This window comes from Necator americanus, chromosome II (genome assembly GCF_031761385.1).
Source record: "Necator americanus strain Aroian chromosome II, whole genome shotgun sequence".
NCBI classification, from domain to species: Eukaryota; Metazoa; Nematoda; class Chromadorea; order Rhabditida; family Ancylostomatidae; genus Necator; species Necator americanus.
The window spans coordinates 23,596,262-23,620,970 of record NC_087372.1 but is presented as its reverse complement, the minus strand read 5'-3'; the positions used below and the strand labels follow the sequence as shown (position 1 = coordinate 23,620,970).

Sequence of the window (24,709 nt, the reverse complement as noted above, 5' to 3'; positions counted from 1 at the left end):
ACCCATGCGGGGAAGAGGGTTTTGAAAAGTATTTAGCACTTTCAACAATAAGTTCGCAGTTCCTCACGTAAAGGTTCCCTTAATCAAAGTCCATCCTTTCTAACAAGTTTTTCGGAGGCACCACCACTCCTTCTCAACCTTTTTAACAAATTTAAAATGACATGGCCACGAGTACAACTTAGTTTCACGTATTTATCTCGAGTATCAGTGGCTGGATAAACATTGCGTTCAGAAACAAACACATCAAATGTAGAGTTATTATAGCGAAGATCACAGGAAGCTATAGAGTATATGCTAAGGTTGCGAACCCAACTAGATGTATTTGGATAAATTTCATTGGACATATTATATCAGTATCAAGAACTGGATCAGAAAAATCAAAGATTTCAAAGCCCCAAATATTGAATGACGTGTCTTGTTGAGAAGAGAGCAGATCGCCAAAACGTTGCATGAAATCAATTCCGCTCAATTTATATACTCTGAGCTCGTATGCATTCAGTAAATTAAAAAAATTCATATCGACCATCCACAAAAAAAGTAAGGATTCCGCAAGAGCAAATGTATCATATTCCGAAGATGAATGAACATTGGCCAAAAACGTTCGACTAGAAAGCTACTCTCTTCTCAGCTGATCCAGCCGGGCTTGTAAGTCGTCGTCAATGTCTGCGCCACCAGCGGCGACAGGTTGCCTCGTCTTCTCACCCGCAGATACGCCAATCTGTCCACCGGCTGTTGGTAACCCTGCCATCTCTTGACCCATCTGGATTCCTAACTCGTCCAGAACCTGTAGCAAATTTGGAGATGAGGGAAAAACAATACAGTTGAAGCGAACTAACCTGATTAACAATCTGTTCACTTTCTACATCATCGGTCTCGTCACCAAGAGCGTCATCAATAGCATCACCCATGATCTCTTCTTTCATGTCCATAATTTCACTTTGCTTTTCAAACTAAAATGAACGACAGAGTCGCCATATGTAACCGAAGGCTAATAAGCAGATTGACAGAAAGAAAAACTAATCATAGTCGCGATACGATAATCGTAGCAAGAGCGCTGACGCTTCTAATTTTGGAGGCCTGGCGAAGTGATCCCTTCATATCACTCCACTTCTCCTTTCGTGATTGTGAAGTGTATAAAAGATAAAACTCTACAAATCTCTTATGGGAAACCAAAATTTCAAGGGTTTAGAGAAAGAAGTCAATGTTGACCAAACAATCTATCAAAATACAGTTGTGCATCGTGTGCAGATTTTCCTTTCTACAAAAACCGCTGGAATAATTAGCAATTAGCTTTGTTGAGGGAGAAAATCACCGAGGAGTGAACGGTATCAGTGAATCCACCAAATGCGATACAATTACAATTGCAGCAATCCAGTACCGTGTAGCAGTTCTCAAGAATTAAAAAATATTCCGCAGAATATTTTTTAATTCTTCTTTCTCAATGGAGGTGAAGGGAAGTGGAGTACAATCAACTATGTGTTATCAACTGTGTATTCCCTACCATATAGAAGTGAGATGTGAGAGCTCCTAGATGGAGAACACGGCACTCCTTATCTTTTACAGAGAGAGTGGCTCACCTTCGCAAAGGAAAAATGTATTTTTGCATAGGATTCAAGATTTTAAAACGACTGTGTACCCTTCGCTATATTGTTAGGCTCTTAAAAGAGAAAATTATTTAAGAAAGAAATGAATTCAGAGGTAGTGAACAAATTGCAGGTTGCCCATCTTAGAATGTTTTGCCGTCGACTTTTTGCGCATCCCTGATTTTTATGCTATGAGTCACTTGACTTAATCGGAGGGTTGATGTCATTGCCTGACGCGATTAACCGCATCTTCACTGAGTTGTGCCGTCCTTGGAAATAACTCTGCCCAATCTTCTCGATCTTCTGCAAGAGCTTGCACAGAATCAACCCATCTGTCGCTATTCCATATCCTGCGAAAACTTGCGTCTTGCCTAAACTGTCGATCCACGCCGAGTGTCCTCAAGTCGCTTAGTCCAGAACTCCCATTTTTGGCCAGACGACCTGTATATCTTCCACGTGTCATCCGCCGGAATATCACATCAATTTCCGCGTGAAATTCTTCATTGTGGCATACTCTAGGCCAAAAGTAAGTAAGTAGCCGTCTAAGCAGCTTTCTTTCTGTGCAGTCAAGCCTCTCCATCACCGTAGACGGTGCTGCCAGAGTCGTATATCACGATGGGAGCGAATTGCGTATAGGTAGACTAGCAGCTTGACTTGGTTGGTGATAGTGGTCGATCGCACGCATCTAGTTAAGCAGTTAAATGCAGTAATGGCCTTAGCGCATTCTTGCTGAGTATCTTTCTCGTAGCTGCCGTTGCTCTTCAGCATAGATCCACACCTGCTTGTATTTATCAAAGTGTAGACGTAGCCATTAGGCTGCAGCTAGCTTCGATACAAGGTTGACAACATTTTGAAGTTTCGTGCTGCTTTCCGCCATATAGCAACATTTCCAGCATACAACAACATACTCGAGATCGGTCAAGGGGCGTCCTGGTGGTGTAAGCATGATGACGCTGACCAACTGTTTTTCGCATAATGTCGTCAATGGCGAAGTTGAACAAGAAAGGTCCAGCCACTGTCCCTTGTCTTACTCCAGTTACCACCTCAAACGGTGTTGTACATCTGGGTGGTGTTCGAACTGCAGCAATTGTTCGTTGAGTCATGTCATCAAGTAAGCGAACGAACTTCCCTGGGACTCCATTGCCGCGGAGCGCGTTGAGAAGACGGCTTCGATGAGGAGAGTCGAAAATGGCTTCAAAGTCCAGAAACGCTAATAGCATTGGCTTCGAATAACGCTGCCACATTTCGGCCACTCTCCTAACGATGAACACCTGGTCAATCGTAGATCGGCCAGGACGAAAGCCAGCTTGCTCGTCGTGCGTTCTTTCTTCGCGATGTTTGATAAGTCGGTCCAGGATAATGCGCTCCAATACCTTGTACATAATACGCAGCAGAGAGATTCCTCGATAATTCCTGGGATCCGTGAAGGAAAACTTCTTGTGGAGGGGAATTATGATAGCGTGTCTCCACTAGTCAGGTATCCATTCGTCCATCCATATTGAACTTGTCATCTTGATCATGTCAACTCAACGATGATATCTGTCATTTCAGGAATCCCAGACGGAGGAAGATATTTACGTCGTCTCCACCAGATTTCCTTTTTCTTCTTTTGGATACAGGCCAGAACCTCCGTTTCGGTCGGTGGTTCCTCTTTAACCTCATATGTCAGCCTATCAACGTGCTCAAGTTCAGGAACTGACGGCGTTTGTCGGTACAGCAAGGTCTTGAAGTGATCCCTCCAAATTGGAAGGGTTCCTTCACCGACAGCCTTTCCACTGGCAATGTTGAGGACTGAAGAACATCTCTTCGTTTTACTGCTGTACTACTTTAGTAAAGCATAGGCTTTCCGCGGATTCATGTCCTCCCACGCCTTTTCAAGCTCCCTCATTCTTGACATCGATTCGTTTTCGTGGTCTTTTTGCAGCTGACGACGCAACTTCCTCTTCAGACGTTTTTCTGGCCGGAATCGCCAGTGTTGCGGACGACACATAAAGAATTATACGTGCATTTTGTTTCCGCAGATGCAAAGACAAACTTCTTCCGCAGCAATAGAACCAGGAACGTTTCCCTTGCACCGTCCTGGATGCACTTTGTGAATGAATCTGCATCGCAAAGCTTCTTTCTGGTCCGTACTCCAAAATGAATAGACAAACGTTGGCGGAATTTCGTCCTGCATTCTTCTTTCTTTCAGACCTGCCATGTCGATTTTCGGTTGAAGAGGAACTCCTCGGTTTCTCTTTGGAACCGTATCTTGAAGCTAAGAAGAACTGGAAGGCAGCCAGAGTCGAACGCGACGTCCCACACAGCTCTAGATTTTCGGATATCTGACTGAGGAGTGTTCCTCGTCAGAACGTAGTCGAACTGAAGTTTTAGAGTCCTCATCTTCCGCTTGCGCTGCTCCTGAGGCGTTAAAAGGGTTGACCCCGACACATGAGCTGATGGCGTAGATGATTCCTCTTAAACGTGGAAGCGATGATGAGCCCGTCTGTTCACATAAGTCGACCAGACGTTCACCGTTGTCCGACGAGCGCTCCGCTGGATAATATCATTTTCCTATCACATGGGATTGTTGTTCAGGTCTTGTTTTCACATTGCCGTAGATTCCTACAATGACCACATGCTGGCTAGGTATTCTGGACATCAACGCTTTGAGTTCATCGTAGAAGTCGTTCTTGTTGTTGTCGTCAGCGGTTTTCGTAAGTGCGTCCGCACCACCATCCAGAATTTATGTTCTGTATGATCCCGCAGTCGTACAAAGGCGCATCTTTAAGACTTTGAGCCAAATTCCTTTACGAGGTTGTTCTAACCGTTCCTCACAGCTATCGCGCAGCCACCTTTTTCTCATCAGCATCTGCGTAGTACATGGGTAATTTTCGATGCTGATGCCGGGCTCACCCCTCATGCGTGTCTCCTCCGGTGCAGCAAAAGGTACACATAGATATCGTAGAAACCTAGAAATAGCGGCTTATTGGAGTTCACTCGACAGTGTTGCTCAGTTCAGCGTGACGAAACGAATGGCTGTTGCCGAAAGGTCTATGTTCCCTTCTAGGCAGCCTATGGGCTTTGGCGATGTGCTGGACGACAGCACCTTTTCGCAGTGTATGGGAATTTTTCGCCATATAACAATTCGAGTTATATAGCTCGTCCGTTCCCAATGCGTACACTCAAACGCCTGATTGTGTTTAGTTAAAGAAGTGCCACGACATGCAGGTAGCAATTAGACTCGCATATGCGGCCACTGTGACTAATCATCCTACATCTATGAAATCCCGAACAGGACGCGTACAATCGGCGTAAAACGTATTGTAATATGGTCCTAACAAGGGTTTCACTAAGTTCACTGTATGCAGAAATTCCACTGATCTCTTTTCTTTTTGCTTTTTTTTCTGCACACTTTTGCATAGTAGTGCATGTATAGAATTAAACAGTCCCAGTTGAGTCCTTCGCCAAGAATTACATGCTTGCTAAATAGTTTGTTTTATTCCTGGGATGCCTCCAAAATCTGAATCTGTAAAATTTCTGTCTGTGTATTTGATTTCTGTCCATTTGTTTCCACTTTTTGCGCACGATTTCCATCTTAAATAATTTCCACTAGTTCAGAAGTTTCTCATGATTCCAGCATTTTTCCAAGACTTCAGCTGCCAGGAAATGGGTTCTTAACCCTCTTTTCGTGTAACTGTGCAAAATAAGATCTCAGAGACCTACTACAAGGAAAATGAACGATAAAACTAATGGGATATGACTTCGAAATGACCACGTAAGCCAATCCATGTAATATTACGTTAAAAAAAAAGTAAAAAAAAATCAAAGTCAAAAAGAAAAAGTCCCGTGTGTTTCCTGCATACCGTAGAGGAAATTCTGTTCATGCTTTTATCGGGAACGTGCTGTGTTATGCTAAAATACGTTTCACTCCGGCTGAAGCACATCTGATGACTCACCACCCCTTTCACGTGCCACCTGAATGCCTCTGAAGTCGAAAGTGACCGCCTTCACTTTGGAAAGGTCCGGCTCCGCCCTATCACATCTATAGAATCAATCGCCTTGCATAACTACTGAGAAAAGAAAAGAACTAGAGAGAATCTCAAACTGAACAATTAAATATGGCAATATGTGTTATAAAACTCCAAAAATAAAAAAGTGGGCAAGAAAAGAACTAAAGAAGAAGCACACCTCCATCATGATTTTCTGAATTTGAGGAAGATTCAGTTGTCGATTCATAGACTGCATCGCGCGGGTGACTCCTTTCATAGCCTATAATTGAAAAGATAAGACATGACAGAAGAAAAATCTGGATATTACAATACACAATATCAGTTGTGGTTGTAAACAACAAAGAAGCATAAAAACCTTCGAAGATGAGCGAAGATACAAACCATGTGGATCCAAATAAGTAAACGTGAAACATTGCTCGCTAACCTGAGCCATAGCATCCTGACTTTTCAATGTTTGAACTTTGAGAGAGACTGCTTGTATATTAGCCTTCATTATTATGAACTTCTTAATATAGCGGCGTGTTCTAACAAGGTCCTTTGCCATAACTTTAACGGAATCCTATAGATATACGGAACTTGAGATGTTATAGATAGGTCGAAAAGAAATCCCCCACCATCTGATTCTGTTTGGCCATTTTTTTGATCTCTGCAATCACTTTCTTCTCTTGCATCTCCATTCGCGACTTCTCCCGATCCAGTTCTCGTATGGCTTAAACACATTCTTAAAAATCAGCTAATGCGAGTAGACGCTACACCAATGCAAAAACACCGCAAAAAATGGTGAACTATAAAATTTCTCCTCAACATCGGAGGTGCGCCGATCTTTTCGTATAGTGTTATGATCTCGATACAAATTAAACTGATGACATCGTGAATTAGCGAGCATTATACGTAATACAACTATTCAATATAGCTCTTAGTAATATAGCTGAAGTGAAAACATAGGAAGGAACTAATTGCAAACGCCAGACATACCTTTGTTGAGCGCTCGCTGATTTTGACGGAGCAGCTCTGCCGGTGTCTTTCTACGACCAAAAAGGAAGTCCATCTCTGAAAAACACAATAATCCCACGGTACCAAAAAGTGCGGCCAACATGCAACATAGAAAAAACAAACGAAAAGGAAGAAAACGAAGAAAACGAAGGAAAAAGTACAACGAAGAAATGAAACTTGAAATCACGGAATAACTAACATGTAGAAGATACAAGATGTTAAGTCGAGTGCAGACACTGGCTGCGATGACTCAACGGTTTTGAAGCAGACGCGAACGCACTTCAGCGCTCAAATTGTGTCGAAACTTCCATAAAGTACAATGAACGGAATGACCTCAAGAAAAACGTACTATAACCTCAGAGCTCAAAAATTGAAAGAAATGGTGGTTTACGTTGCGTGTTTTCTAAAAAGCCTCTGGATGGGGCGCAATTAAAGCCGTACGATTGTTGCTGCAAAATCCCAGTGGTATTCCGCGTGTTCTCTTCCCGATGAATTTTTGAAAGGAGTTGAGATGAATCAGAAATGACATCCACCTTCTCCGAATGCCTGTTGAGAGTAAAACCAACGTGGGTTGCACGAGGAAATGAACGTGCTACTGCACGGGACACCTCAACGTCCAAGTAGAAGGGAAGTTGAGAGACACAAATAGCTACGAAATCGCAGAATCCATCCCTTAGAATCCTGAAATCCTCATCGCATCCGGGTATGTAAAGTGCGCCATGGCGAAGATCTGCTGCGGGCCAACACCGCTGCCGCGGGTGGCAACGAGCAAGCTGGGGCCCTCAAACAAAAACCAGCGAAGATGTTGTTGCGACAAGTCCCGTGCCTAAGACGTAATTACACAACCCCATTCAACTGGTGATGATGTACGTATTGAGACTTGTTTTGTTTGTGTGGTATACGCTACTTGTGTTGTTTTTGTTCTCGTATACCACTTTTGTTTATTTCTAATTCATTTCCTCTCTTTCACCTTTTATTGATGGAACATTCGGTCAGGATGAGGACGGATGCGTCTGTCGCGCTGAAGAAGTCGAAAAAGGCAGTGAAAAGGAAGGCTCTTTCTAAGTCGGATACAGTGAGTTTCGGGAAGTAGTGTTCCTCTTCCATTTTCTCGATTGGAGTTTCTGAACTCTCTCGGATGAGATTGTTGTTTTTAGGCTGGTAACCATGTGGAACCGAATAGCTCTCCAGAGAATCTCAAACTGAAGAAGGTGAGATTTGTTTGGAAATTATACTGCACTGAGGTCCTGATGGACAAAACTCCTCTTTTTTTCTAGCACATTGAGCACATTTCCATTGATTTAAATTACTTTCACACAGAACTCTCTTACTATTTGCTTCGTTGATCGTTTTGTTCATTCATCTTGATCGGTAGTTGTATACCCTTAGTGTTTTGTATGATTTGATTTCTAGGCACTTCAACCACACGACTGTAACGGTAGTGAGTTACCTACTAAAAAGAAAAAACTCGTCAAGTCGAAAAAAGGGTTGAAGAAGAAAAGGGTTGGTACAAGACTGTCATAACTTAATCCTGTAGAAGAAGCCCTTTTGCCTACTCTTTCATGGCAAAGTGTTTTTAAGGAAGAAGAGTCCGTGAAGCCGAAAGTACCAAAGAAGTCAGCGAAAACTGGATCAGATAAAATTGAAAAGGTGTGATTTACTATGTTTCATTCCTCAACTTCAATTCATGGCTCTACTCATGCAAAATTATACTTTTAGCGCAATTCTTTATTTGATTCTGATGATAATTTGGATGATGGGGATAACGATGAGCTAAAGACTTTGCACGACTCCAACATTGAAATGGATGATGATTTCGGTAGCGACAGCGGTCGAAACAGCGAAGATGGTTAGTTTAAACTCGTACTAGCTTATATTCAGAATGATAAAAAAACGAGATATGGTTTCGCATCTTGCTAGTAAATAGGGTATATTCTTTGGAGGTATGTAACAGTATAAGATCGTTTTTGTTCCTATTTAAGCCATCTGGGAAAGTTCCACACGTAGCTTTGGGTATCAGTGGAAAGTTATAAGCCGTCATGCGTCATGTTAATGATAAATCTGCTAAACATCAATTTTTTGGACTAACTATGACTGCTTCTCACGTTAAAAACTCTCTCTTTAATTTTGCTTCATCCAAGTTTTTTCTTCTCTGCACGAATTAATTTGGCACAATATGTGTTGCTTTCACCCGTTCCACATAATCCTTTTCTAGGTGGTTGATATCTAGGTATTATAGATATTTTTTGTTCATTTATTGGGGTCCTATGATATTTTTGACATTGTTCTTTTTTGGGCATATCATTTATGAACGTGTCATAAAACAGTGGTTTCCGGCACTGAAACAGTTTGGCATGTGTTTTTAGCCTGCCACTTTTCCGTGGATTCTAAATTTAACGGAGATTCTTTATATTCAATATGACTATGTGAATGGAGGAAAACTATATGGATTCACACGGAACTACTTTTTTGTGTAACAAATAAATAAAGAACACGAATAAAAGCAGTGCATATAGCGACTAGAACCTTTGCAACAACTTGCAATCCACATTGGATTACAGATGGTGATTTTCACGATTCTGACGATGATGAACTACCGATTGAGAAAAAGTCGAAAATGTTGGACCGAAGGAAAACCAAAATTGCGTGAGTTTTTCTCTTTTTTTTTACTTTCTGCATTTACTTCTGTCAAGTTCTTTTTAGGAATGAAGCCCAATCTGAACTACGTCTAAATATAGCTGGACAGCCGCAGTATGAATTACCAAGTGTTGACGAAGTGGAGAAGCAACTCAGAGAGGTGCCCAATCTTCAAATAATTAAGGATAGGATACACGACATTGTCCAGGTGAACCCAGTTTTTGTTCAATTATTTTTTTGTTCGTTTTCTTAGAGATTCAAATGAGTAATAATAATGCAAAGACGTGATGTAATCGCCACTTACTGAACACTATCAGAATAGGATCTAATTCAGTGATAAAACCAAAATGTTAAAACTTATGTTCAGTGTATTTGCAGAGCATGAGACCCGGCTGTGCTCTCTTTAATGAGGCAGATCAGAAGGCAGATATATATATATATATATATATATATATAATATTTGTAGTTTAAATATATCATATTTATATATATTATATACCCCGGTAAATGAGACAGTCTTTTTCTATCCTGTCCAATAAATCCAGGCGTTCATTTCATAACTCGCTTTTATGGATCCAGAATGCGCACAGCGATGTCTGATAATTTTCTTTTTTGCTCTGATAGCTACGTTTTGCACTAAGAATCACTCGAAAGTGTCCCACGGTGCAATATGTGGACATTGATTATTGGACAAACCTTCACCAAGTTACAAAGCTATAGATATGTTGTATACGGTTCAGATTTTTTCAACAGTTGGTTTTATTTTATGAAGGTGCCAACATATGAGTTTTTGTTCCAATGCGCTTCGACGGCACGGTTCGCCTGTTGTCCTATAGTAAGTGCTGTATACGCAAATACTGCATCTTCTGTCAGTGGTAGTCTTTTTTTTTCGGAAGTCTCCTTTTGATGTTACTGCATATGTGCTGTGCTTAAATTCGTCAAGTTGTCAAATTTTTGTAACCTATTATCTATCTTCATGTAGAACCATGCCACTTGACAACTTTGCTGAGCACAGAAATCCAAAGAATGGATCGTGTGTGGTTAATGGAAGCATACTATGAAATCCACTATGTTGGGATCTTTCCAGGACTAAGGGTGTAGATTACCAGTATGGGGCAGACCACGCTCAATTCTCTCTTGAAAAACGTCGTGGATACGACCATTTTATTCCTTTTAAACCTCTTCGTACGAGGCAGGTTAAAACGCACCGCGAGCGAGCGGGCGACAACGAGGCTTCCCAGTCTATTCAAGTAAAACGAATGGATAGGCTGGAAGAGAACCGGCGCAAGCGCAAAGGTGGCGTTATAACGTACTTCGTAGAAAAAAATCGCAAGAAAGCTGTTTTACATTTTTCAGGAACATTAAGGGGAACTGAGCGTTCACGCTCATTCTTGTAATATTCTATCCTTCCCTGGAGAAATCCTGACGCCGTCATTTCGCATTTAAGTGCTGCATTCAAGCTCTGAGGTGTCCAATGCTGGTAACCGTGTTCTAGTGGAGAAACTGACCTTTTCATTAATAACAAACATCTTACTAATTTTCTTGCGATTGAAAGGTTTCGTCAGAAACATCTTTTCTTTGAAGGTCCTTGGAGATTTTAAAAATCGAAGACAGGAGGGTAAAAGTCGCGATGACTACGTTGCTATTCTCACCAAGGATCTCTGCTCGCAGTATGGCTACAACGAATATCTTATGTCTAAATTCATGCAGCTGTTCCCTCAGGCATCGGAGGTACTCTTTTTCTTCATTTCTGCGTATTCTTATGAAATTGTTCTTATTATTTAGTTGATCGAGTTTCTGGATGCTAACGACCAACAGCGTCCTGTAACAATACGAACGAATTCTCTAAAAACAAGAAGGTACAATAGATATGCAATTATCTCTTCTTTTCTTGCTTCTTTTCTTCCATCGTCAAATCCTGAAGACATTTTCCGAACGAATTTTCGAAACGGGTATTATTTCGGCTATGATATAAGTATGGAGAAGCAATCGAAAACATATGTCATCTAGGATTTTTTTTTCGTTTGTTGGGGTATAGAATACTGAAAAAAAAACTGAAGTTTGTCGTAGATTTGGAGAAACTTTCATCTCGTGAGTTCTCTTTGCTAGGACTACTTAGCTATCCAGCATTTTCTTATTCATGTAATTCAATGCTACTATCCATTTTCTTCCTATTACTCGACAACGTACCGTTCAAAGTTACACATTCAAAGTTCACTATATTAAGAGGTGACTTGGCTAAATCTTTGATTAATCGTGGAATGAATGTTGATCCTGCTGCACCATGGACAAAAGTGGGTCTTGTGGTGTACGACTCCCAAGTTCCCGTAGGTGCGCCTCTTTCTTAGTAGAATGTTTTTGAATTGAAAATTTCCAACTACAGTTTATGGTTTTGTTAGGAGCAACTCCCGAATACCTTGCTGGTCACTATATGATCCAAGGTTTGAATTCTCTGTTACCTGTGATGGCACTTGCACCACAACCTGGAGATCGTGTTCTTGACATGTGTGCTGCACCTGGTGGAAAGGCTTCCCACATTGCCAGTCTTATGAAGAATAGCGGTGTACTATTTGCTAATGATGCTAATGTGAGCTTCCTATTTTTTTTTTGGTAGTGAAGTGGTTCCACGATTCAAAGATATTTCTAGATAACTCGATGCAAAGCAATCATCGGAAATTTGCATCGATTAGGCGTCAACAATGCTGTAGTGAGCAACTTGAATGGAGAAGAGTATGCCAAAGTAAGACTAACATCCGGAGATATCATACTCATAACTTTTTAAGTGAAAAAATGTGTTTATATTATTGCACATCAAACTCTTCTTGTTTAAGTTGGCTCCAAATGGCTTTGACCGTGTACTTCTCGATGCTCCATGCTCCGGCACTGGTGTTATTTGGAAGGATCCATCTGTGAAGACAAGCAAAGACAGCCAGGATATTCAGCGCAGGTTTTTATGCATCCTTATAGTCATAATAGTTGCTTATGCTGGTTTTTTTTTCAATTAGGCATACCGCACAGAGGCAGCTAATCCTTGCTGCACTTGATGCTGCGGACGCCAAATCTCCCAGTGGTGGTTATGTTGTGTATTCAACTTGTTCCGTTCTGGTGGGATCTTTTTATAATTGAATTCACAGCTATTAATTTCGATTAATGCTTGTTTTACAAAGTTAGCAGCAGTATGAGCCGAAATATCAATCAGGTCGAATACAAAAGATTACTATTCACGAGAGACGTTCGATTCACCTTTGTGCGTGGAAAGAGTTCCTCATCTTTTTTCACTGCCTACTAGTTGGAATTTAAACTAAAAGCTCTCTTTTTATAAGAGTACCGTAATTCATGCGTAATTCTAAATTCATGCTGCAGTCAACCACGTGCTGTCGATACAATTGGGAATCCATGACATAACTCAGGGTAGGGGTTTTGCTAGAAAACATAGGTAGCGCACATGACTTAACACATTTAAATTATTTTTTGTTGTTTTCACATCATTGCCATGAGAGTTCAGCAGCCGCTAAAACCTCCGTCATGAGAACTAAATGGGGTAATTTTCAAGTGCGCAGTTGGTTCGAGAAAGTCTATATGGATTTAACCTTGCAGTTCACGCAGTTTCCAGCGTGTAAATTAGTGAACATTTGTAGGTTGAAGAAAATGAAGCCGTGGTAAACTACGCTTTGCAAAAAAGACACTGCGAATTGGTATCGTGTGGTTTGGAAGTTGGCATAGAGGGATTCACGAAGTAAGGAGTCTTGCAAGGGTTATGATCGATTACGACTAATTTATCCGTTCGTACCCAAAATGTTATGCAGATTCCGCGAATATCGGTTTCATCCTTCACTTAATTTGACGCGACGGTACTATCCTCACGTACACAACATTGATGGATTTTTCGTGGCAAAATTGAAGAAGCTGTCAAATGCCAAGATGGGAAAAGCAAGTGTTGATATTGTGAGGATAACCACTGACCTAATTTTTACTTCTGAAATAATGCAATGTTGAGAGATATTTACTTTCAGGCGCACCGAGAAAATCTCGAGAAAAGTGATGTCGATGAAGAGCCAAAACAGTCCAGTGTAGACAAAAAGAAAAGCAAGAAGAACAAGTCAAAATCTGTTGGAAACGCTGACCAGTGTGACAGCGATAGCTCAAGCGGTGCATGTTTCACTTAGCTGCTGAAGCTAGGAGTTTTTTAGTGGCTTCTTTGGGACTCACATCATCAAATCACTATTTATATTGGTTAACAGCTTTAAACAGCTTTGCATTCCAGAAGGCATCAATTCTGTTGGAAGTAATAAGAGAAAAGCGAAGAAAAAACGGAATCAGCTGAGAAATATAGCGAAGAGAGTTCTAGGAACTGCAGATGACGATGGGTTCAATACGGTAATTCTTTGCCTTTCTTCTCACCACCATAGTAGTTTCGTAAATGTGAGAGGGAACTGCCGACAGCTGTAGATACGATACTTTTAGTCTGGTTATGTCCAACGATCAAAAAAGGAGAAACGATTCAACAAGAAGATTGGGAAACGAACACTTGCAAAAACTAGTGCTAAAACTATCAAAAACAAGAGGAAAAAGTTACTGGCAAAGAAAACATAAGGAAATCGCTAGTAGTTCTAAAGAGGAATCCTTTTTTTAACAAACTACTTGACGTTGTGCTATAGGTCCTGGCTCACGTATTGATTCCATCCTGTTCTTTTGTTTACAGATTTATGCCTTTTATCTGTTGTTTATGTTGACTCGTTTGTTGTCTGTTACCGAAGTTGTTTTGCTTTGTTTTGTTGCCTTTGTAATGTTGAAACACATTCGCACCGTGATTGAATTGTTTAATGCACATCATGTCGTATGTTGGAGACTTACTAATGTAGCTGAAGCTGATATACAATACATAAATTGTGATGCAGTTCTGAAGGTTTCTCTAATGTATTTGTACTTCTGCAATCTGTTACGATTTCTAGAGATGGGTGCAGCGCTATACTAGTGATTACTCATGCATGGTTGATGGTTCGAAGCAGTACAGGATCGTAACTTTTCATCAAAGAGATAAATTGGTGCCGGTTTTGCTGGAAGAACAGTGACTTTGATTAGATACGAATGTTAATGTACATCCATTAACATCTGTGATTTTGAATTGAGTATCCTGGCGATTTGATCAAAGTCGAACATTATCTGTTATCACTTTATTACGCTACCTCAAGAAGTCATTACACATTTACATGAATATATGGCAAAATGGTGAGCTTCCCAAAGGTAAGTACACCAAAACAGAGATCATAGTTAGTCATTGAATCTGCGTCGAACCAGATTGGTCAGGAACTTCTCTCATTCCATAGGCGTTCGCCCTCTTCCATGTCTATCTCAATAGTGGAATCTTCGTATAAGGGAGAGGCTGACGATTGCAATGCTGCATGCCTATATTCGTGTTTTCGAAGAGCAGAACTAGAATGAAAACTTCAGTAGCACCACTTGGGAAAACGTACATTTCCTTGTCACTATAAACTAGCCTGTCTCGAAATTCTTGCCCGCATATATGGCACGGGTACGGTTTCTCACCAGTGTGCGTCCTTATATGTATTGTTAACGTCTAAACCAGCTAGCGATTAGAGCGAGGCAAGTAGATAGACGAGGTAAGCTTACGTTCTCTGACAATTATTTATGTATAATAGAATTCTATTCTAACTGCAATACAGCTTATATTATAGGGTGACGACTTCTAATTACATGCCGGTTTTATCAAGACATTTAAATCGAAACCTTTTTTTTCTCGAATTAACCCGTTCCCTAGAAAATGTATTGGATACTAGAGACTTCAAATTTATGCTAATTGACTAGGCTTAATCTCAGGGAATCGAAATCAGTGTCTCTGTACATCAATAATTTTTGCACAAACCGCTCAGGAATTTCAGTAACCATGATCTTCTATTTTCGATAGATCCCGAAAGTCCCGTTTTCGAAATGACTATGCCACCGTAATGTTTGTTTCGAGATTTCTGGGGTAACAGAGAAGAGAAGCAATAACAGAGAAGCTGATAGGCCAAATTAGATGAGAGGCGAAGTAAAATACGAATGAATAACATAAATGATGGTGAAAATTATCGAAGTTCCTTAGATCGAACTAACTTGAGATTGCGTGAAGCCTCGTCCGCAATATCCACAAGTATACGGTTTTTCACCAGTGTGCACTCTTTCATGGATGTTCTTAACATAGAGTCAAAAGAAACAAAAAGAAAAAACAGTCATGGAATGACAAACCTTGTCTCTCCTGTGATGGAACATTTTTTCGCAATAAGAGCATTGCCAGCGGAAAGGACGACTTACATTGATGAAATCGCCGTTCAAAGCAGCTAGGCATGCGTTCTGACTTGTAAGATGAGTTCTTTGAGATGGCCTCCCTTTATGTAAATTAGATAGAACTCACCTCATGATCAGCTAATGCAACACCCGACTTGAACCACCTCCCACAAATTTGACAAAAATGCCGATGACCCGTGACATGCATCTTCATATGCAGCGCTAACGTGGACGAACGACAAAAAGTCTTGGTGCAGATTGTACAGCGAAAGGGGCGCGGACCTGAATGCGAGCAACTTGGTGCAATTCTAGATGAATTTGATGAGATAATGAGTAGTAGAGACGATATGACCTGTATGAAAGCGCATATGCAGTGCCAAGCTGACTTTGGTAGTGAATACCGCTCCGCAGATATCGCAGTGGAGTTCTTTAACCGAACAGGAATGGATTTCCTGAAATATACCAATCAGCACAGAAGAACTACTAGTCATCCGGAAACACTACGATAATTGCTTGTTTTTCAAAACTGTTTAAAGAAGAGAGATGTAACACTTTTTTGACAGAGAAAGTAATAAGGATAGTGAGGAAGAAGATGTTCTTGAACAAAGTATGACTAACAATGATATGCTTCTCCCACATAGTCTTCGAAGGGAAGATTTTACCACATAGTGAACATTTATATCCGGACACTGAATTCCATGGTTCTGAAATGACATAACAATGAAACAGATATGATAAAGGTAAATCAGTGCCCCGGTCTACTCGAATACTTTGCGTAAGGAGATACATTTTCACTAATTACGTTACACTACAACTCATAAATGAAGGAGGAGGAAGTGATCATACTGTAAGTAAGGCGGCTTGTGCCACTGTTTTGGAGAAGCATTTTTCATAACGAAAAGGTGAACCTTCAAGGAAGAACACTGGATGTCTACCAGAAAGATGGAAGAAGATTTTAGAAAGCAAAAGATAATACACCGCAGAAGTCCCGTTTATATTAATATGGAAAAACAAGGGGAGTTTAAAGCACCGATACTTACGGATGACGAAGTAGAGACAATATGGATAACCACCTATTGCTTTAATTACGCGTTCACTCTTGAAGATTTGGTTTTATCACCAGAATTAGGATTTTAACATTATGCAATCAACTGACAAAAGTAGTACTCCGTTGGAGATGAACACCGAAAATTGAAAACTCCCGTGACTGTTTGACAACCCTTAAACGCTACCTAGGTGTTTTCACATGAAAGAAATTCCCAGAGAAATAAAGGAAATAAGGAATTTTTCAAAGTGAACTAACCGTCGCTATCGCTGTTGTGCTCATATCCTTTCACAACTTTGAATTGCAAAATATTCTCTCCAATCATGAGGGTGAAACGCTCTAGAGGGCCGCTCCTTCTTGCGAAGACCGTATCCTGAACAGCCATCTTCATGTTTCTTCGGAACACAAATCCTAGCTGCAGGACGCAAAGACATAGCCATGTTAAAGGCATCAACCCACAGATCTGAGGTGGTACGGATTTCAGGCGGAGTATTCTTATACGGGATAGTAGATTATGGAGAGGGGGGTGATACCGTCCATTTCTTTCTAACTGCCGTAAAAATCGTTCGAACCCGTATTGTCCGGGCGGTTTTTTAAACTAGGAAGAAATGGACAGAATCACTCATCTCTCCATAATCTACGATCCCGTATACGAATACTCCACCTGAAATCCATACCACCTCTGATTCGTGGGATGATGCCTTTAATGAGTTATTCAAAAGAACATCGAATGACAGAGATCCCTTCAAATTATAGCTTAAACTAACAATTACTTCGAACAAAAATATTTAATGTGGATAGAAAAGGTAGACATGAGCAAATGAAAGAAATTAGAAGGAAAGCGATGAGCCTGAGTCTACGTAACGGATTGTACGACTAAGATACTAGTGCGTTCGCGCATCTGAGCTACTTAAGATCAATTGAACAAAAACTGTAAAAAAAAGCTGTACTTTACCTGTGTTCCCACTGCCGTACTGAGAGATCCAGAGCCACTGTCTGAATTCAGAGAATGTGCTTTTGCAAGAGGAAACAAACATCATAATAACTGTGGAGATAGGAAAGAATACCTTCATTATTTGTAGTTGGAATGAAGTCGAAAAGAGATTCACAAGGAAATGTGGCTTCTTTTTGAAATCCATGTGGCGTTCTAAAGAGTGAAGTGAACAAGAAACGAATGCTTACATAATTGGTTCGAATATTGTACTTGGAAACGATGTGGTTCAAAAAAGCAGAGTTTACCTGTAACACTTCGAATCAACTAGTTCTATTCCGCGCATACCATCGATGAAATGCCAAGGCTGTTTGGTAGTAGTGGAATGTATGCACTGTGTAAGCCGTTCACCGCGACTGCCAGTGGAACTCGCTTCCGCTAAATTTTTCTTTCATGTTTTGCTACAATGAATCGCTAACGAAAACAGAGGGTGGATTTTAGTAGTAATCAGCGAGGGCACATATAAAAAATCTTTACTATGTAAAAAGAAACAAAGTATAAAGCTTTCAAAATTTGTGTGAGAAGGGAAGGAAACCGTTTTCACGATTACAAAAGAAGGTTAAATTCCATAATTATCAGTTTGAATCAGATCCGCTGTCAACGTTGTTATCCTTGTTCAAGTGCAAAATGAGAAGTGTTCAAGACCTCTCATTCCTGTCTTTTTTTAAAAAATATCATCGCTCTGTTGACCATAATTTAAGTGTACAGAGATGCGGTTACGATGGAAAAAGGACATGATATTCGGATCAACATTGCTAACAACCGGCCCAGAAGATGCACAGGTTGCCTCGCTCCAATCGAACTCAATGTAGAAAATAGCGCTCTGGAATACTCGAAGCCATAATCTACGACCCCCTATGAACACAACCCACCTGAAACCCGCACCACCCCAGATTCGTGGGTGACGCCTTTAAATTCCGAGAGATTCAGTCTTTGAGGTGACTGGAACTAGGGTCGCAAGAATGCGCTCCCAAAAAGCTCAGCATTTTTCTTTCTTTGAAAATCTTGAGATAGAGTTATAACCCGTGAAATCAAATATGCAACACTACCCGAAGCGCACCTGTAGTACAGATGGGGTAAAATGTAGTTGAAGGAGGGGGCACTCACTGGCGCCCTTATTTCCCTACGCTCTTACTTACTTTTTTCTCTTAGTAGCTTTAGTTTACATGTCACAAATCCCCTAAGACTAATTCTTAGGCCTCAGGGCCCCGATTGATGTGATTATGTACTTCGAGAAATAAGGGCGCCAGTGAGTGCACCTCTTCCCCCTCCATCTAAATTTTACCTGTGCAGTTGTACACACACGTAGAAAATCATTCAGCGCTCGTTCGATAAAACAACCTGTAGTTCCGAAAGATTCAAAGCATTCTCCATCGAACAATACCGACTCATCAAAAGATCGCAATGATGTTTGGACCTTGGCTTCGCCGTCAGTTTGCATTCCTGAACAATCAAATCACATTGTAGCTTATAGATGAATTCACTGTACTAGTTGAAGAACTCACTACCTAATCAGAACGCATAATCCACACCCCACTAAGCTGCAGTTACTTGCAGGAAGAAGGGCGCCTAGGCCGGAGTGGGCGTAAAATAGTATATATTGCAACACTGCAGAAACACGTATTTACCGTCGCCACACGAAAATTCGTGAAGAAATCAGAGATGGAACAAAAACGAGCTAAGATGCGTTTCGAAAACATCGAAACATGGCTTTGGCTTTGGGGAAAACGAAGAAGAAAACATTGCGGAGCAAACAGCCGAGAAGTAGTAGCGAATCCACATTAGAGGGTGTGCGTGGAATTTCTCAAAAATAACTAAAGGTAGCAGTACGGTGCTATGAAATTGAAGATATTAGAATTTCTCCCCGAAAGAAGGGGGTGTAGAATACGAGTGCGGGTGTGATTACACTCACTTACTTCTAATCCTCCTGAAAAACACCCACTAAACAACCTTCGAGTCCGAATTTTACCACGAGGCACCTTAAAATGCGCCTAATCGGCGAGTGAGCGAATGAAAATTAATGACACTCCCTCAGTATTAAAGCAAAAAAATGAATAGGCTACTAAGGGTACCAGTCCAGAAAGGTGGAATATTGTGGTGGACAGTTTCAACTCCTTGCTGAAGTAGTCGGCGGTATAAAAGACATTTTAAAAATATTGGATCTTTTGCAACCTTGAAAAAATCACAGTTACAGAAGTGGAGAAAGGCTGAACCTTGAAGAAGAACAAAGGGAGCGATTGGAAGAAGTTTGAGCGCCCCCTACCTTAAAAGCATCTTTTCAAGAGGTTGACCTTGTTTGGTTCTTTACATGAAGAGATAAAGTGTTGTTCATGGTTATGAAACCTTGCTTTGTTCCGCCTCGTTGTCCTCAAAAAAAGCGTGAGAAACATTCTGGTCGCTCCTGTATTGCACGACGCAACTCGCTGCGCGACAGAATTTGGGCACTTCTGGCACCGTCAACGTCTGCAGTTGAGTGACACGACTCAGATGAGCAGCAGATGCTGTCTACATCCACAACAGCTGACGTGTTACGAAGTGCCATCCCTTTGCTACTCGTGAAAAGTTGCATCGTTGAGGACACGGGTGCAGGAATGCCGTTTTAGAGGACCTTGCACTTCTTCTGGATTAGTAAGCGAATTGAACGTGATCACGGCAATACTCGTGAAATACACATCTACTGCTTAGTTAGTCGTTACATTAGGTTGCTCGGAAACTAATGCAGGATAGCGAAATATGTTTCTAAATGTTTTTTAATCGAATGAAAGATGATTATTATACATCAAAAAGATATTTTCTCTGTCTTATCGTTTTACCTAATTATGATTAAGTAAAAATGTTTTTTGATGTGGATTTTATACGCTAAGAGAGGAAACATCCAAAAAAGCATTTCCGCCAGATTTATTTTTATGAGTTCAAAGTTGGACGTGGTGCTGTTCGGACAACTTGAAACATCAACAGGCCCGAACAGCGTGAACGAAGGCACAGCGCAAAAATCCTGTCGTCGCTGGAGATGGAAGATGCTTGTAGTTTGGCCTGCTGCTGGTGTAAATCATTACAGCTTCCTGAATCTTGTGAGACAATTGCAGGAGCAAAGTATGCTCTGCATATCGAAGAAATGCGCCAGAAGTTGCAACGTACGTTCTCGGCGTTGGTCAATAGCAAAGGGCCAGTTTCTTCATGACAAGCGCACCTCGCACTCTGCGTCGCAGAAATTGAACGAGCGAGGCTGCGAAGTTGCCACATCCACCGTACTCCGCGGACCCTTTGCCAAGAGACTACCTTTCCTCGAACATTTGGACAACTTCTTCGGCAAGAACTACTTCGTGAACCAGGACCAGATCGAATACGTCTCCTACGACTTCGTGAACTCCAGAAATTTGGATTTGTTTTAGGCAGAAACTAATTCGCTTGTATCTCATTGGCTAAAATTTGTTGATTCTAATTCTTTTTCTGACTTTGCCATTTGATTGATAAAGTTATGTTTAAGTTGAGAGAATTTGTTTTGAAGATAATTACAAAAACCTGCTTTAATTTCCAAACAACCCAATAGATCCCAACATCGTCAATTTTAAGACAATACGTTTCCTCTAAAAAGCACCCTCACTACTTTACGTGCGGAGAAAACCCATGATAAAACTTTGTAGGTTGAAATATTATTTTCTCGTGATATCGAGCACTCTACATCGTATGCTTTTACCTTTTAAAATTCTGCTATTTCTACAAAATATTGCATATCATATGCAGTTGTTAACACCAACATTTGACACATTTCTTATCATATGAACTTATCGCGTAAATACATCACGAGTAGTTTTGGCCAATCGAAAAGACAATTCTCGTGAAATAATTGAGCGATGTTTGATTTTTTCAAAGTTAGAAGCGTATCACGGAAGAGACGTGGCACGGAAACCACAGCGAAAGCTTAGAGTTTTCGTTGTAGATTACGGAAACGAATGTGGCTCCGCTCAACTTTCCGTAATCGTCCTAAAAAAGGCGTGGAAGACGGCGTTCTTTTTTGCGGGGTAAGTTGGAACGCACCACCCTTGTCGCCTCATTCACGAGCGAGCGGTCGAAGACTATTGAGGTCTCTTCCCCGCCATTCAAGTAAAACCAGGCAAAAAGCTGCTGAAGAGTGTGACATGGTCAAAACGTCATGAAGAACGGTGCATTTGCGAAAGCGGCTGCGTTCGAAGCGCTGCGGCAGAGGGTAGCGGTTAGAATCTATGTAACGGGGACCTTTGTTGACATAATTCCTTGCTGCAGTTTGCGATGGTCCCACCGACGTCTTTCGTCCCTTCGACATCAGGTCAACGCACAACCCTTGTGCACGCGCCGCGTCCATGAGCGAGCGGTTGAAGATCAATTATGGCTCCTTGAGAACCTATTCAAATAAAACCAATGAATAGGCTGCTGGGGGACCGGGTCATAGAACTGTAGTGTATATAGAAATACATTTTAACGTACCTCGAAGGAACTAAAACGGTACACTACAGCGGTTTGTTAGAACGATTAGGGAAAGATGAGCGGAACTACGTTGAGATCCGCAATCTGTCATCCGAACTGTACACCTTCGTCGTGGGTCCCGCAGCACGTAAAAGTCGTGAGACACTGCCTTCAGCTGTTGGTAGTGATGCCCGCATGATTTTAAGCCAAGTTGGTTGAGGAATGGAGAGCGAAACTTTCCTTCATAATTTGAATTGGAAAAGTTTCTAATCTTAGTTGTCTCAAGGAAGTGGAAATTATGAACTTAGCTCCTTGTTTTCCCTATTTCGAAGGTTGCACCAATGGTGTTCTTGGCAAGAAGACTCTGAAGCTCAGTGTTCCTGCGCTTCTTTCTGCGAGCAGCCGTAAAGTATGGTACAGCTGCGTAAGCGGCTGCGCTCGAAGTGGGCGGGTAGCGGTTAGAATCTAGCGGAGCCCTTGCTGACATCATTCGTTGCTGTAACTAGCGATGGGCCCCCCTCGATTCCAACCAGTAGCTCCACCGTGCTGCTTCGAGCACAGCCGCTTAAAGGCAGCATACCACGAATCTGGAGTGGTACAAATTTCAGGTGGAGTATCCGTATGCGGGGTAGTGGATTGGAGACCGGAGTGGTTCCGCTCATCTCTCCCTGAGTAAGTGCTAGCAGCCGGCCCTTGAATGCTGTTTTGCTGCCTATCGGGACAGTCTGAATTGATTTTGGACGAATCGCAGGGTGGAGGCGGCGCAAAGGGTGGGGCGTTGCAATAGATGGCGTCGTAGAAAGCAGTATTCTGGAGGCGGCTGTTTGCAGTGATACAGGGAGAGATGAGCGGAGCTACCTCTGTCTCCATAATCTACGACCCCGTATACGGATATACGGATCCACCTGAAATCTGCACCACCTCACCTCTGGTATGCTGCCTTTAACCAAATGCACCGTGCTTCATGTCGTTTTGACACTACTATAGAGGGAGACGCGTTCTAGCGTACCTCTAGAAACAAACGCCGTTCTCACCCCTTTTTTTCAACGACAATTAAGGGAAGTTGAGCGGATCCACGCTGGGTTCCCTAATCTACATTCCGCACTACGGGTTTCCTGGGATTTTCGTACTTTCGAGCTTCGTCAATTTCGTGCTACGCTGATTGAGGGGCGCCAGCGCTCACCTTCACCGACGATGCAAGGAAACACTACGCTCGATGGTGGCTGCACCTCGGAAAACATATCGTCTCATATATGACTGAATTCAGATACTTAAGAAGAAACGTATTCATATATTCATATGTTGTATTTATGTTAATGCTTTTATTTATGTACATAACATATTATATTTATTCTATTTCTCCGTTCTTGAAGTGGGTCTTATACGTGAAAAATGAGTGGAACTCACCTCTAATGGTACGGTCACGCCCTGCGTGGCGACAGCAACACGTCCCTAAGGGCGACGTAGACGTAAATGCATCCGAAAAATTCACAATGGCGGCCAGAACAGCGCCAACCTGGTGGGATTTACAGTGACATGAAACTGGCTGAAATACACCCCGAGGAAGTAGACGACGAAGGAAAATGACGTCAACCAACTAGTAAACCTGATCTCACTACCAAGCGGGAATTAAAGGCATCACTCCACGAATATGGCGTTGTACGGGTTCCAGGCGGGTAATGCTTAACGGGGTCGTAGATTATGAGGAAGAGGGTGATTCCGTTCATCTCTCCCCTGTATCAGTGTAAACAGACGATTCTGGAACGTTGTTTCTTACGACGGCTTCTGTTGCAATGCGCAACCCTTGCGCCCCGCCTGTGATTCGTCCGAATCGGTTTTTGACGCGATTCCCGTTTCTATGAGGGTCAAATTTCATTGGAAGAAACTTCCACTTTGGAACCACTAATAACTCTAGAGTTGTCTCAGATCTCTCAGTGAACTACGTACAGTCCAATACTTCTACTAAGTCTGATGAGTTTTTGAAGTGACAATAGCACACTTTATCATAATTTATAAGTTAGATTTACTATCATACCTTATCAAGTACTAAAGTTAAATTTGCTGGATTTTCATAACTATTGAAAACAACGGCAAGCAACAGATGGAATCTAGAGTCGGTGAAAAACGTTTTATCGGGTTGAGGTGACGTCTCCTCAGCGTACGTGTATGCTGAGCTCTCTCTACAGGACACGTGAAATTTCGCAGGACTCTTACTTTGAAGTTAGCTCTCCGTTCATTTTAATTTGCAGGGATTGGATTTCTGATCCACTTTTCGTGTGACCGTGCGTAGTAAGCCCTCTTCTACGACGGATTTCGAGTTTTCACAATGACCGCGATAATGATAAACGTTAATCATGTGCAATCTCACAAAAATTGGTACAGAATTACAATCCATACAAACTAAAATCTTGGAGACGTCTGCATATTAGGAGAACAAGCGATAAAACCAATGGATAGAGAATATGTCAAGACTACATAGTTCAGGTGAAGTGTCGCTGGAGGGGAGGGGGGAGAAGGGGAGGGGCCACTCAGTGGCGCCCTTATTTTGCCGAAGCTATAACTTATTTTTTTCTCTTAGTAACTTAAGTTCACATGTCCACAGATCCTCTAAGACTAAGGCCTTAGGGCCCCGATTGATTTGATTATTTACTTCGACAAATAAGGGCGCCACTGAGGGCCCCCCGCTCCAAAGACACTTTACCATGGTTCTACATACATCCACTATTTTACAAAACAAATG

General features: G+C 41.6%; 5 protein-coding genes across 9 annotated transcripts; 2 read left to right on the top strand and 3 right to left on the bottom strand.

Moving 5' to 3' along the window:
- Positions 1-613: 613 nt before the first annotated feature.
- Positions 614-7,419, bottom strand: RB195_019194 (uncharacterized protein; the record flags this gene model as incomplete). 3 transcript variants are annotated; one of them, XM_064186940.1, is made up of 7 exons in its annotated part: positions 6,228-6,284; positions 6,551-6,625; positions 6,768-6,808; positions 6,887-6,901; positions 6,960-7,017; positions 7,102-7,249; positions 7,415-7,419. In XM_064186940.1, the coding sequence occupies 7 exons, from the start codon at positions 7,417-7,419 to the stop codon at positions 6,228-6,230; spliced, it is 399 nt and encodes a 132-aa protein (XP_064042821.1). The 3 variants fall into 3 exon arrangements, with proteins under 3 accessions (XP_013302763.1, XP_064042822.1, XP_064042821.1); XM_013447309.2 differs by lacking the exons at positions 6,768-6,808; positions 6,887-6,901; positions 6,960-7,017; positions 7,102-7,249; positions 7,415-7,419 and adding exons at positions 614-784; positions 837-950; positions 5,754-5,834; positions 6,000-6,134 and having other exon boundaries at positions 6,190-6,284; positions 6,551-6,623; XM_064186941.1 differs by lacking the exons at positions 6,228-6,284; positions 6,551-6,625; positions 6,768-6,808; ... (2 more) ...; positions 7,102-7,249; positions 7,415-7,419 and adding exons at positions 614-784; positions 837-950; positions 5,754-5,834; positions 6,000-6,134; positions 6,190-6,192.
- Positions 2,375-2,965, bottom strand: RB195_019195 (uncharacterized protein; the record flags this gene model as incomplete). The annotated part of the gene is made up of 1 exon (XM_064186942.1): positions 2,375-2,965. The coding sequence occupies one exon, from the start codon at positions 2,963-2,965 to the stop codon at positions 2,375-2,377; it is 591 nt and encodes a 196-aa protein (XP_064042823.1).
- Positions 7,420-7,547: 128 nt separating the features above from the next.
- Positions 7,548-13,798, top strand: RB195_019193 (uncharacterized protein; the record flags this gene model as incomplete). 2 transcript variants are annotated; one of them, XM_064186939.1, is made up of 19 exons in its annotated part: positions 7,548-7,643; positions 7,726-7,779; positions 7,982-8,071; positions 8,150-8,218; positions 8,288-8,417; positions 9,130-9,214; positions 9,272-9,413; positions 10,790-10,936; positions 10,991-11,064; positions 11,433-11,536; positions 11,605-11,792; positions 11,853-11,945; positions 12,037-12,152; positions 12,211-12,310; positions 12,844-12,941; positions 13,012-13,150; positions 13,219-13,354; positions 13,470-13,582; positions 13,670-13,798. In XM_064186939.1, the coding sequence occupies 19 exons, from the start codon at positions 7,548-7,550 to the stop codon at positions 13,796-13,798; spliced, it is 2,103 nt and encodes a 700-aa protein (XP_064042820.1). The 2 variants fall into 2 exon arrangements, with proteins under 2 accessions (XP_064042820.1, XP_013302762.2); XM_013447308.2 differs by having other exon boundaries at positions 7,566-7,643.
- Positions 13,799-14,508: 710 nt separating this feature from the next.
- Positions 14,509-20,095, bottom strand: RB195_019192 (uncharacterized protein; the record flags this gene model as incomplete). 2 transcript variants are annotated; one of them, XM_064186938.1, is made up of 14 exons in its annotated part: positions 14,509-14,638; positions 14,704-14,783; positions 15,320-15,397; positions 15,452-15,556; positions 15,618-15,772; positions 15,843-15,942; positions 16,109-16,194; positions 16,794-16,908; positions 17,491-17,531; positions 17,603-17,682; positions 17,775-17,904; positions 18,868-18,969; positions 19,032-19,034; positions 19,915-20,095. In XM_064186938.1, the coding sequence occupies 14 exons, from the start codon at positions 20,093-20,095 to the stop codon at positions 14,509-14,511; spliced, it is 1,386 nt and encodes a 461-aa protein (XP_064042818.1). The 2 variants fall into 2 exon arrangements, with proteins under 2 accessions (XP_064042818.1, XP_064042819.1); XM_064186937.1 differs by lacking the exons at positions 19,032-19,034; positions 19,915-20,095 and having other exon boundaries at positions 18,868-18,967.
- Positions 20,096-20,432: 337 nt separating this feature from the next.
- Positions 20,433-20,918, top strand: RB195_019191 (uncharacterized protein; the record flags this gene model as incomplete). Its single annotated transcript, XM_064186936.1, has 1 exon — positions 20,433-20,918. The coding sequence occupies one exon, from the start codon at positions 20,433-20,435 to the stop codon at positions 20,916-20,918; it is 486 nt and encodes a 161-aa protein (XP_064042817.1).
- Positions 20,919-24,709: the final 3,791 nt, after the last annotated feature.